Raw genomic sequence first — 13,083 nt, 5'->3', positions numbered from 1 at the left:
TCAGTGAGGCTTAATGTATATATTATATATTATATATTATATATATATATTATATATATATTATAATTTTGGTTACAAATGAGGGATTCATATTTTGGAAAAGTAAGAGCAGTAGATTTCTGAGGAAACATTTTCAGTGCAATAATTAAAATTCTAGGGAGTGAGTCTAGGTACAAAAATTATAAATGATGCCAAACAAATTGCCCCAATCCCCACTTAACACAATATAAAAAAAGTAATTTGCTATCAGAATGCCCAGAGGCCATAAATAAAATGCTTCTAAGAGGTAAAGTGATAAATAATTTCAAAATTTATTACAAGCATTCATTGCAATGCTTAACATTGAGATCTCTGAAAGCAGGTCTGGAACGATGGTTTTGCTTTAGGTACCCAAGTACTCTCTAAACAGTGAAATAGGAAAATAATGTTCTTGCAGAGGGAGTCACAACAAGCAGAAGACAAGGCAAGAACTGCCTAATATGCTGGAGAGTGAGCATGGATTTCAGTCTTAGTCTTCAGCATTCCAATTGCTTAAATCTGTACTACAGGACTGTCCCCAGGTCCCTAGGATTCATATCCCTGAGGTTTCCCTGAGGGCAAGTTGCTTCCAAAAGCTGAGCAGTGCTTACATCTTTTATTTTCTTTGACAGCCAGAGGGGCAAAGTTGTGCCATTTCCTCCCTCCTCTGCATTTTCTTTTGAAAGGATTCAAATCTATATCCACACTGCCTTCCTTTCCCCAGCAGCAGACTCCCAACTACCTGTAGACTCCACTGGGGAGGAATGCTCGCTGTCCAGCTGCAGCAGAATTTGATTTTCCATGTAGTGATTCTGTAGCTATACTCAGAGGGGCTGAAATTGAGAAAAATTCTCTACCTGGGTGGTTAAAGGCAAATAGGAGGGGGGAGTCCTCTCTTACAGTCCCTGTGCCAATGAATCTGCCATGGTGAATACTAATACAGGACAGGAACTCAATTTTTAACTCTATTATCATGGGATCCAAGAGTAGTTAATCATTTAATGCAAATTGGGGCAATTTCAATAACAAAAAAGAAGTTTTACTTCTCTCAGGAAACTTTGTAGAATCTTCTGTAGGTAGGGGCTAGAACACAAGTCTTCAGAAATTAGTCTTAGTCTTTGAAGTGTATCTTTGGATAGGAAATCAACCAAGCCTTCCACATATTGTGTGCATGCCTTAAAAACTGATCTCAAATGTAAATTGCCTACAACCAGCTTTAATATTTGCTGCCTAGAATCTGAACCTTAAATACCAGAGGAACTTATGTGTAGTGTGACAGAACAAGGGGAAATGGCTCAAGCTGTGCCAGGGAAGGTTCAGTTGGACATCAGGGAGAATTTTGTCACTGGTAGGGTTGTCCATTATTAGAAAGAGCTGCTCAGACAGGAGGTGGAACCACCATCTCTGAAGGTGTTCAAGAAACAATTGGATGTGGCACTCAGTGCCATGCCCTGGTTCACAAGGAGGTGTTCAGTCAAAGGCTGGACTTGATGATCTTAGAGCTCTTTTCCAATCTAAACAATTCTATGATTCTGTATGAAAGAAGCAAGAAATTCCAAACCCAGGTAAATGTGGCTCCCAAAGACTCCACAGGCATCCACACACAGCTAAAGAGGGATTTTGAAAACTGCAGTTCAGAACATGGATACTTCTACAAAACAGACTTACTTAAATAGCTGGAATTATTTACATATATACATAGAAAAAATACAGAATTTTTTTTAACCATAAGTGACATTGTCACTTGTTATTAAATAAGGGACATTTAGTCATATAAAGCAGTACAGGCCGGGATTTTTAAGAAAAAGTTGTTTTGTTTTCTAAGCAGGTAAGTGAATTATGTTTGAAATTGAGAACTATGGCTTTTCCAAATGCTTCAACAACCAGATGAACACATAGTTTCATGATGGCATGACCTATCTCTGATAAAGTGAATTACTCATATGAAATTAACATTTAAGAAGTCATGGTAGAAAGTCTTACACTTCACTTTTTTCTGCCTCAGCTGCACAGTGCATGGCTGCTGCAGCACCGTTCTGTAGGTGCTATCACTGCTGATTCACAAGTTCTTTCATTTGCTCTCAAAACAATGTGTGCAGCACATAACCTGGGATGTTACAATGTAAGTTTGCCCATGTTTAAATATCACTGGGCTGAAAGTCTTCCATTTGAAAAAATATCACATCCTGCAAAACACTGGGCTTTTTCACTCTGACACCAAAAATACCAGAATTGAAATACTATATATATATATAAATGAGAAAAACCAGCACAAATGATATTCAGTTCTAGTATAATTTCATTTTATTTTAAAGAGCTACTTACAGTATCATAAATTATGCCTTGTTTGCATTGGTGATCATAAAAACACTCCATCATAATATTTGTGCTTGTGGTTAATACACTAATAAAGGTGTCATTATATTTACAGGTTACCGTAACATTCCGTTGATATCCAAAGAAGGCACCAAGCTGGAACCTGCATCACTCTTTATTCATGTTTCATATTCGGTGATGTTCTGCAAAATTGTGGAGGATTGCCCCCTGCTCCAATAAAATAACATCTGTGGCTTTGCAACAGCCCCAGTGGCCTGATTCCCAGAGAGGCACATTCACAATGATTTTGTGAAGCCAGAGGGAATATTATGGAGGGGGTATCCCAAATAAGGGCTGCTGTCCTTGGCCCTACTGCTGTTTTTCTGTAGGAGAAGACTGGGTCTGAGAAAACCTAAGGAGCCTTGAGGTGCACAGGTCCATGGGACGTGATGAGAAACATCCACAGGTCCTGAGGAAACTGGCCTGAGCCGCGATCCCTCACTTGGGAAGTCAGGGCAGGTTGGGGAAGTTCCCACTGATGGAAAAAGTGGAAACATAGCCCACATCTGCTATCAAAATCAGCGTTGAGGGAGGTGATTTTACCCTCCTAGTCTGCTCTCAGGAGGTCCCACTTGGGAAGTTGCATTTAGCTTTGGGGCCTCCAACACAAGAAAGAGGTTGATCTTTTGGAGAGAGTCTAGAGGAGGGTCATGAAAATGATCATAATTAGCATCTGTGAACTTAAAGGAACCACTCATGTTAATTATTTAATATATAAATATATATTTATAGCTCTAAGTCTATTCAATGCATGTATTGACTTGAACCCCTTATGCAGCATAGGACTGCAATGTGGGAAGACTGCTGAACAAATATCTGTGGCATCATGAGCTTAAATAAATCCCCCCTGAAAGCTCACACTCAATATAATCTCTTTATTCATGAACATCAGCTTCTCCCTCCTCTCTTCACACAAATGACCAGTTATATCTGCCTCTTGGATGTCAGAATAAAAAAACAATGATACATATTGTTGACAAATTAATGTCCTGGATTAAATGTGACATTGTATCAAAACTTCTAACATTCTTTAAAAAACCCAAAGTATTGATTGGATAAGATTTAATATGAAATTTGCTGGACATCTGCAGGGAAATGTATTGGCAGGGAACCATCCCATGGTCCACTGGTGAACTCATCACATGCAATGATGATAAATTACATCATTACCAGCATTGTTTCAACACCACCAGTGGAATTAATGGGCAAAGAATGCGGCCCCACACACTGAGAATTTAGTATTTTTACTGTACTATTTAATATTAACAAAACCAAGCCCTTCATTGCTGTCATAAGAACTTCTGCATATTGCTACAAGTCCTTAGCACGTGATTCCTTAAACTCACGCTGTCAGGAATCTGTGGCAGGAACATGGTAGCACATTTAAGACAATAGCATTATGAAATGTTAGGATATGTGCTCAGCAGATGACTGCCTATTCTCAAGGGCAACTGAGACAAAATGTACCGTGGGAAATGGGATAAAGAAACATTAGTGAGTGGGCAAATAATTGAATCATCTCGGAGAGCATTTAAATTACACTGTTTCCCAGGGAGTACCACTTTTCTTCATTGAACTGGACACTGCTCAGCTGAATGTTAACAGCTCCCACAAATGTTCCTTTGCTTTTCACAACAAGCTTCAGTACACGGCCTTGGAGCTCTGGGACTCTGTCATATACAATCTGCAATAATATATAGTGAAATAGAAAAAAAAAATACAAGTTTGTTAATCTATTTGACAGGCAAAGCACTTCAAATAGGATGATGATTAATCCAACTTTGTGATAATTGCTTTAAACTTCCATCCAGAATAGTAAGCTATTAACCATGAGCCAAATTCACTTAACTTAGTGAATTTACCTCAGAAATACATTTGACCTTATCTAGTTTATATAAAGAGATTCTACCTTAGAATCACGAGCTTAAGCTCGTGAAATCTGATTACCATTTTAAAATAAATTTGAAACCTGTCTTGAACAATGCTTGAGAAAAAAAAAAATCAGTATTCATAATTTTCCCTGTGAAAACTGGGAAAGATTGGACCCAGTTGAGCAAATGGAAGTTACTAAATTTAGATATATCTGATACTCCAGATGTGCTGTTGATACTTCTCCAAATAAATGAGATGGTAGTTTAGCATGTCTTAAACAATTATTAATGTCTATAGATTTAAAATAGCTTTTAAATTACCTTAATATTGTGAGAACACACAGGGATAAAGTATGAAATTATAATGGTGTAGTTTCTGAATTTTAAAAAAACCCCAAATAATCTGGAGCAATAGCCTAACAAGAATAAATTGCACTTAGAACAAATTCCCATGCTTCAGTCCCTGCATTAATCAAAAACTGTTGAGCAAACTGCATGTGGGCTGATAAAAATATGAAGGAAAATGCTCTCAGAGCGGGCCTGAAAGGTAAGTTTGCTTAAGAGAAGCTCATTTAATCTAAAATTTGTATGGCTGGAAATGTTTTTGCTATTTCACTTGCAGTGGAAAAATGCTTTAAATTTTAATCTCTCTATGCCATTTAAAAAGCAAACGTGGCGACATTCTCTCACTTCAGGAGAATGGAAAACTGAAACTGCCTTAAAGTCATTTGCCTGCTTGGATTTTCCATGGAATCTGAATGCAGGCTGTTACCTATGGCACTGCTGAGGAAAAGGAGAGGCAGACTGAGCCCCTCTGGCTTGGACCTCTGTGGGCTGGACTGATAAACCCTCTCTGTATTTCCACTTGCAATTGCATTCATGGAATGGACAGGACATCAGGTGACCCTCACAGAAAGCACCAACAGGACACCAAGAAAGGTCTTACCAGGGGGTTAAAATTCCCTTTTCCATTTAGAAGCCTTTGGAAATAATAGATTGGGATGGCTGTCATGAAATTTGCACCTGGTGCTTTTTGGTTTTCATGTTTACTGTGCCTAATTTGCCAGATTGCCCATGAATTACAGATTCCACAGCTTCTCTTTTCCTCACCAAAATAAAAGTGAGATGATGAAGAAAATCTGAAAAGCAAGGACAGGCACAGTAAGCAGAATATAATTTAGAGTAAGTCTGTGATCTGATGCTGAGGTGATGCTAATGCTATCAAAGAAAGCTGCCTTGTTTCTTTGCCAATGTATTAAAGGTACCAGCTGTTGCTTTAAATCACCAAAACCTACACATATCAGCTGTAAATGTTAAGAAACTGAACTGGGGTAATGAGCAACTTTCAATCTTTGGCCAAAAATAGGCTTTCATCTTTGAGCAATGACAGACTTTTGCAGTGCAGGGTAGGTGGTTTTCAAATTCTCCCAGTAAACTGTTTCTAAAATGGTATTGCAAATTCAGCTGGAGTAAGGATTATTATCAGGATGTAGGGACAGAAGAAAGGTCTGGAGAAAGCTGAATAAGGGTGTGGATAAAACAAATGACACGTTCCAGAATTTGGGAACAGTTAAATCCTGAAATGATTGTGCTGTGAGAATATTTGCCTGCCTTTTACACAGACAGATCCGATGGAGGTGAGTTATATGTGGCCATGCAGCAAATCAGTGGGACAGTTAGGGCTGGAATTCAACTATTGCTGGCTGCAAAAAGAGAAACACTGTTGACCTACAGGAGTCTAATGACATTTTAATCACAAATGAGGGACAGTTGCTTCTCCATAGGTAGCCATGGCACAGTTCCTAGATTTGGTAATTAATCCAAGGCAGTTTTGATGCATGGTGCTGGAGGGAGCAGCCGTGGCTCCTGGTGCAGTTCCCCTCCTCCCCTTTCATCAGACTGGCTGGGGCTGCTCTGCCTTCCTTTTCTCTTTACACTGCATTCCACTTTTCTGTGTTCCTTCTCCTCTTCTCTACCACCATTTCTTAATGCAATATAACATTAACTGCTATGAGTGCCACAAATTCCAAAATCCAAACACAGGCACAAGAGAAAAGAAGGATTTGTTTGCTAAAAGCAGCTCCACAACATTTGCTGTAACTCATTTTATTGTCAGCCCTCCTGGACTTTCACATCTTCACTCTCACACACGAGTAAAAATCAAACATAAAAAGCAGTTTTGCAAGGTTGATAATTTGCTGTAGGCAGTCATAAGCAATAGAAGTACAAAACTAGAATCAAAAATACCCAAGAGAAGCACATTTCAGATTTTTCTCAGTCTGGAACAAAGAAGGAAATTAATATACAGCTTCCTTCCAGCCATTTGGCTTTAATAAAAACTTATGAACTCATAAAAAAGGCTACTACATTTCTGTACACAGTGTTTTGGACAGCAACTAACTTAAGAGACAGCTGACTTATATTTTTAGTAGTTTTGCTTCCCTGGGGCGGCTTCTGCCTCAGTCTACCAGCCTTGGACAAAAAAATGCATCCAGAATGACATCACATATGGAGGAGCAGAGCTGCTAAAGCACAGGCATTGGGTTGGAAGGGGCCAAGTTCAGTGGAACCATATGTCCCCACTGTGATTAGCACTTCCCAGTGAAAAAGATTGAGCATCTGGGAAGAAGGCTCTCCGTTTTGATTAAGGACATTAAAGCTTTCACGGGATTTCTTTTAACAGCAGCGGAATACTCGTGAACCACAATTAAATCTCCTCCCAGTGACTAGTGACTAACTGCAGACGGGATTTTGGATTTCCTTGCATTCAAAGGTTTCTAAGAGCAATTTGAAAGATAATTGTCTTCCAGTGTTGCTGGCTGGCTCTTATCTGTTGTCCATTTTGGATACCTTACAATGAATGTAATGATATAATCATATTATGTTTGTTTGCTTTAAATATCTTTCAAATGTAAAGGAATTTCTTTAGACAGATTAATTAGATTTATTCCACTCTGATAGCGAAAAAAGAAGGAAAGAACAGAAAAAATAAAGCCTAGTTTCTTGTTATTCCACTGCAGTACTGTAGGGAGGGAAATTTGTCTCAGCTGTGAGCAGCAATACTACTCAGGGAGCCTTCTTACAGAACGCTGGAAGTCATCAGTGTAAGCAGGCAACTTTTGTAATTAACAGATGTGGGAAAAGAGAAATATTACAACTCCAGGACTGAGAAACGAAGAGATAAGCACTGAGACTCTGCTGACTAACCTAACCTTCATCATATCTTATCTATGGAACAGGGTGGAGTGGTAATATTTTCCACACCTTCTACTTTATAGCCTGCTGAAAGAGCATTTGTAAATTGCTTTGAGATCTTTAGGAGATTTGTTCCATGTAATAATTATAATCTCCAATCCCACCTACTGTTTCAATCTCATCTGCCCTTACAAATGAACACAGTTTATACCACTTCCCATTCTGCCATAAATGCTTCTCCATACAAATGTTTCCTTTCACCCCAGAGGCATGAGCACTTCAGTGGTGTGTGAAAGAATCATATATAGCTGTGAACTAATGGCATTTTAACATGAAAAGAACCTGGCTATTCATTCTTGTGTTATCATTTAGGACAGTGACAGCCAATTTTCAAATGTTAATTTGAATAACAGCATCCATTCAATTAATACTTTTCATGCTATTGTGCATAACTTCATTCAGAACTGCTGGGTTATGGTGCAATGATGCTTGATCTCATTTGGCTAACGTGTAACTGTGGTTATGGGGTAAGACAGGGCACTGTGAAAAATCCAACTGTTTTCCTGAACAGAGAGACATAAAAGACGCTGTTTCACTTCTGAGAAAGATGCAAAGCAGACAGTCATCACCATTTGTGGTTCTCCTTATGGTACATTCCTTCTTCTTGGTCACCCTCATTGCAACGGCTCTAAAAATGTTGTATTGTTGTTTTGTTTCAAGAGAGGGCAAAGCAAATAGAACAAATTGCACCTGTGTGGGTTGTAGGTGACCTGCTGGGAAGGAGCTCTGCAGAGAAGGACCTGGGGGTTCTGGTGGACAATATGAGCCTGCAGTGTGCCCTCATGGCCAAAAAGGGATCCTGGGGTGCATCAAGAAAAGCACTGAGAGGAGGTTGAGGGAGGTGACCCTGCCTTTTTACTCAGCCCTAGTGAGGCACATCTGGAGTGCTGTGTTCAGTTCCAAGCTCAGCAGATGAAGAAAAGCAGGGAACCACTGGAGTGAGTCCAGTGAAGGGCTATGGAGATGGTGAGGAGACTGGGGCATCCCTCTCATGAGAAAACTCTGAGTGAGCTGGGCTCACCCTGGAAAAGAGACAGCTGAGAGGGGACCTCATCCATGTCTGTCAGCATCTGCAGGAAGAGGTCAGGGAATGTACCAGGATCTGCTCCATGAGGCCCAGAAATGGGACAAGAGGCAACAGGAGGAACAGATACCCAGGAAGTTCCACCTGAATGGGAGGAAGAACTTCCTTGTGCAGTGATTGAGCACTGGAGCAGATTGCCCAGAGAGGCTGTGGAGCATCCCTCACCGGTGATATCCCAGAACCATCTGGACACAATCCTGTGCCACGTGCTCTGGGATGGCCCTGCTGGAGCTGGGAGGTGGCACCAGATGACCACTGTGGGCCCTTCCAGCCTGACCCCTTCCATGATTCCATGAAACAAGAAGGGGTGGAAGAAAGTGAATGGTACTCACAAGTTCATTGTAAGTAGGGTCAGAGCCTCTTGGAGCTGTTCTTGTTTTCCTTCGACTGACCTCATAAGGATCTGGCAGAAGATAAAATTCAGCGTGTGCACTTGGGGCAGAGCCATCTGGGAGGTGCTGGAAAACAAGAAGGTCATAAATATGAGTGTCCATGTTCTAGCAAAGAAAACAAATAAAAAGTACCAAATGAAATCTGTGTTTTTAGCAGACATAAAAACATGTTGCATTTTCAGTATTCAGTATTCCACTGGAGCGCCAGTGGAATAACAAGCATTAGTAGAATTCAGCTTAAAATGGAATCAGGAAAATAAAAATTAAATAACACAAAGACAAGGTAAAATTATCTGTCTTTAATATTTTCATTCTGATGGAAAAAATCCTTAAGCCTCAATCTACTCTAACTCATCTTAATCTGATACAAAGTCTGGCCTTTCCACTTTCCAGAGCAAGGCATAGGAACTGGATTTTAGATGGTAAGCTCCTACTGATTTTAACCCCCAAGTATCTGTGCTGATATTGGGGAGACCGATGGTTTCTAAGGGTGTTTTGTAAAACATATTGCTATAGAAGAGCCAGGAGCATTTCCTGCAGCAATATGGGCAGAACAGGATTCTTACAGCAGCCTTTCTGATCTCGCCCATCACACAGCTGCAATCTCTAATTTTCCAGTTCAGGTTACTGAATGATATTCCAGATATTCCATCTTATACGGCAGCAACTCGAGATCAGAGACAATCTATTAACCAGGCTCAGTCATCAACACCAGCCAGTGCTGGTGGGTGGAGAATTTTCTGATAACTTCTGAGGAGCTGTAAAGTCATTCCTAAAGCAGATTACAATTACTCAGGAAACACATGATATTACTTGAGGCTTCAAAAGAACACACAAGAAACATAAAAATTAAAAACTACGGAGCAAGCACGTGCCATTTAATGCTTGGCTTATAATTAAATACAAACCCTTGTGTTGGTTACACAGTATACAGTCAGAAAGCACAAAATGGAGTGTATCAAAATATCAGTAATTTTGATCATATGATCAGCATTTTAGACAGGAAGTTTGCCTGTCAGCACCCAAGCAATGCAGTGACATGATGCAAATGAGAATACAGGCAAAAAGAAGAGAACTTAAAACATTTGGAGCCAATGAACCCAAAGGATTATACAGGCACTTGCATTTCTATCTCCTGTTGTAGTTTTACACCTGGCTCAGGATGAAGAAATTTCTCAGATTTTGATTATTCACAGTATGTGTCTGGAAATGTGGGGCTTTCTACAGCATTATCAACAACATATCCCTGGGATAGAAGAAACTGCTGTCTCCTAGCAATAAATAATTTCTCTGTTGGGAAGGAAAACAGTGCTTGTGTGTGTGAACAACCAGTTCTTGCACAACAAACCTCTGGTTTTTGTTATCTGAAGTGATCCTTCAAGGCAAATGATGTGGTCTACTGCAAAGCTGATTCTTGCTACCATTAACATCATACAGCATCAAAGGATGCCCCACTCAAACCATTACATATTGTCAGCACTATGGGAGTGATTAATATTGCTATTGCTAAGTTCCCCAAAGCACATCTGATTTAAAATTCCCATGGGATTTAGATAGATGGGATTCAATAGCCAACATAAGAGAGCCATTAAAGGGCAATGGAACTAAAGGGTATTTTCCAATGTGGCCACATTGTTAATGCAGGATTTATAATTTACACTGTCCACTTGAAAACCCACCTCTGTTGATTTAGGACTGTACTAAAACTTCAATTGAGGATTACAAGTAACAGTAAACAGAGCATCTCTTAAAAATCAGGAGGGAGAATGAAATGCAGCCCTAAGTCCCAGTCCAAGGAACCAGGATCCTAAGTGCAATCTAGATCTCCACTTCTCAATGAATAGGTAAACATCACTGTAACTTGAAGGTCAACTGATTTTAGTTGTTTCAGACAAAGGAAGGAACCAGGCTGAGGTGACAGGCTCCAAAGGTAATGTGGTTTAACAGGACATGGGTGTCCAGAAGTGGATGTGATTAACTGAAAAGGAGTCAGGTAAAACTGTCACTATGCTTTTGAACTGCTCTTTCTCATGTTACCTTGCCTTCAGCCAACTAACCTTCCTCTGTCAGCTGATTCCTCCCAAAATTTAAGGGAGGCACTTTGCAGCAGTGTTTTGGCTGTATGAGATGGACTGAAAACTACTTCCTCACTATCTCTTTGAATGTATTTAAATCTGTGTTCAAAGAGGTGAGTGGGAGGAGAGGGTCAAGAGAGAAAATTAAAAAAGAGAACATTTTAGAGATTCAGACGGGAAAACTCGACGGGGGAGCTGTTGCTCTGGATTATTTCAGAACTAAAATAAAGCCCCTTTTCATGAATAGTAGCAATCAGCAGTCAGACTGTTAGAGGTAATTTGATGTCCAGCCACCTGAATTCCAAGTAGACATTGTAGTTCTGATTATTGGTTTTTTTCTCCCCCACTTTAAAGGTGACATTTCCCCCCTTCCTCCTCCCTTGCTGAGGAAAGGCAAACAGGCTGCTCCAAATCCCACTATTGTCCCAGTTTTCCATCTGCAGAGGCACTGTTATGCCACCAAACAATCAAAAAAGCTCATATGATGAGTTTATGTCGGTTTCTCTTTTGATTGGCACAAGAGCTGAATTTCTTTTCTTGTGAAAAGCCTGTTTAACCATAGGATTTCTTGAGGCAAGACTTGCAATGGAAAGAGTTGTACTTTGCTAGACACTTCCTAGCAGGAACAAGGAGTGATAGTGGCAGTTTGACTGTAATAGTGCAAAAACAAGGCTTGGATTAACGTGGCAAAAAATCTCTTTTAAAATCATGAGTAGGTGGAATTTGAAGTAAACTGTTTTATTAAGACAACAGACATAGCAGGCAAAAAACCCCCAAGTTTTGGGCAAACGAATCCTCTCCTAGGGTTTCTGAGTTGAGCACTGAAATAAAGGAGAATGGAGAATAAAGGAAAAATGGAGGAAACATCAGAAATATTTTTCTTACTAAAGATTATGACTTCTGTCATATTACAGTATCAAATTTAGTGATCACTTCTAACTCAGACTGCCCTGGCTTATTTATAAATTTAGGTTAACATGAGGAATACCTGACCAAAACCACAGAATCCCAGATGGGGTCAGGCTGGAAGGGCCCACAGCGGTCATCTGGCCCCACTTCCCTGCTCCAGCAGGGTCATCCCAGAGCATATGGCACAGCATTGCATCCAGATGGTTCTGGAACATCTCCAGTGAGGGATTCTCCACACCCTCTCTGGGCAATCTGTTCCAGAGTGTGGTCACCCACACAGGAAAGAAATTCTTCCTCATATTCAGGTGGAACTTTATGGAGGCTAGCTTCAGAGCAGGCTGTAGGCCCATGGCCTGCCAGACCTGCCTGAGAGCTAGCCTGGGAATTTCATGGGAGGATTTCAAACAATCCTCAAAGACAGAAAACAGCCTGCAGGTGCTGTTTGTCTGTTCTCTTGTTTTCCTTGCAGGAGAGGGTCAGGGTGGGTGGTGAACCCCACTGACCAATGATGGTAATGTAGTACTTTACTAACCAATAAGAGTTTCTTTTCTGTACTTTCCACAAACTAGTCTATATAACATGGCTGTAGCAATAAACTAGAGATTCTCTCCTGTTCTGACTCCCTTGAGAGTCCGTGTCGTTCTTTATGCCGTTCCCAATTAGAACGACATCTGGTTACCCCGCATGATGATGAACCGACCCTCCGAGGTCTGGTAACCCGACGTGATGTGCAGCCAACCCCTGAGGTCAGAAAGCAACCGACGTGACGACATCTGCTAATCCCCTGAGGGTAAGCAGCGAGCGAGGACAAAGCCAGCCCTTCCCCCTAGAGGGGTAAGTGGAATTCTCCCGGGTTCTCCTAGAGGGAACTGGTATTTTAACCAACGGGATAGTGGAGCCTACCAGAGAGCGGGCTTGGAACGGCTCATCTTGGTGAAGCAGAGCTCAAAAACCCGGGTCTGAGCCATTAGCGTTTGCATAATTGCATTCGCGGAGCCGCCAAGATAAAAAAATTTCATAATGGAGAACTTGTGATTTAGCTGACGAGCAACTTGTCAGCCTTGCATGGCAAGATGCCTTGCTGAGCATGGGACTCTGTATTC

At 40.7% G+C, this 13,083-nt stretch overlaps 1 protein-coding gene across 1 annotated transcript in view; it reads left to right on the top strand.

The window, feature by feature from the left end:
* Positions 1–12,747, top strand: part of LOC131586078 (1-phosphatidylinositol 4,5-bisphosphate phosphodiesterase zeta-1-like) — a 55,609-nt gene extending 42,862 nt beyond the window's left edge. Inside the window, exons 13-15 of the mRNA XM_058852816.1 lie at positions 2,450–2,529; positions 9,615–9,720; positions 12,644–12,747. Of these exons, the coding sequence (XP_058708799.1) occupies positions 2,450–2,529; positions 9,615–9,720; positions 12,644–12,747 (290 nt within the window). The remainder of the gene's footprint in view (positions 1–2,449; positions 2,530–9,614; positions 9,721–12,643) is intronic.
* The last annotated feature ends 336 nt before the right edge of the window (positions 12,748–13,083 follow it).

The sequence above is a fragment of the Poecile atricapillus genome, chromosome 18 (assembly GCF_030490865.1).
Source record: "Poecile atricapillus isolate bPoeAtr1 chromosome 18, bPoeAtr1.hap1, whole genome shotgun sequence".
In the NCBI taxonomy this organism is placed as follows: domain Eukaryota; kingdom Metazoa; phylum Chordata; class Aves; order Passeriformes; family Paridae; genus Poecile; species Poecile atricapillus.
This window is presented reverse-complemented; position numbering and strand designations above follow the sequence as displayed.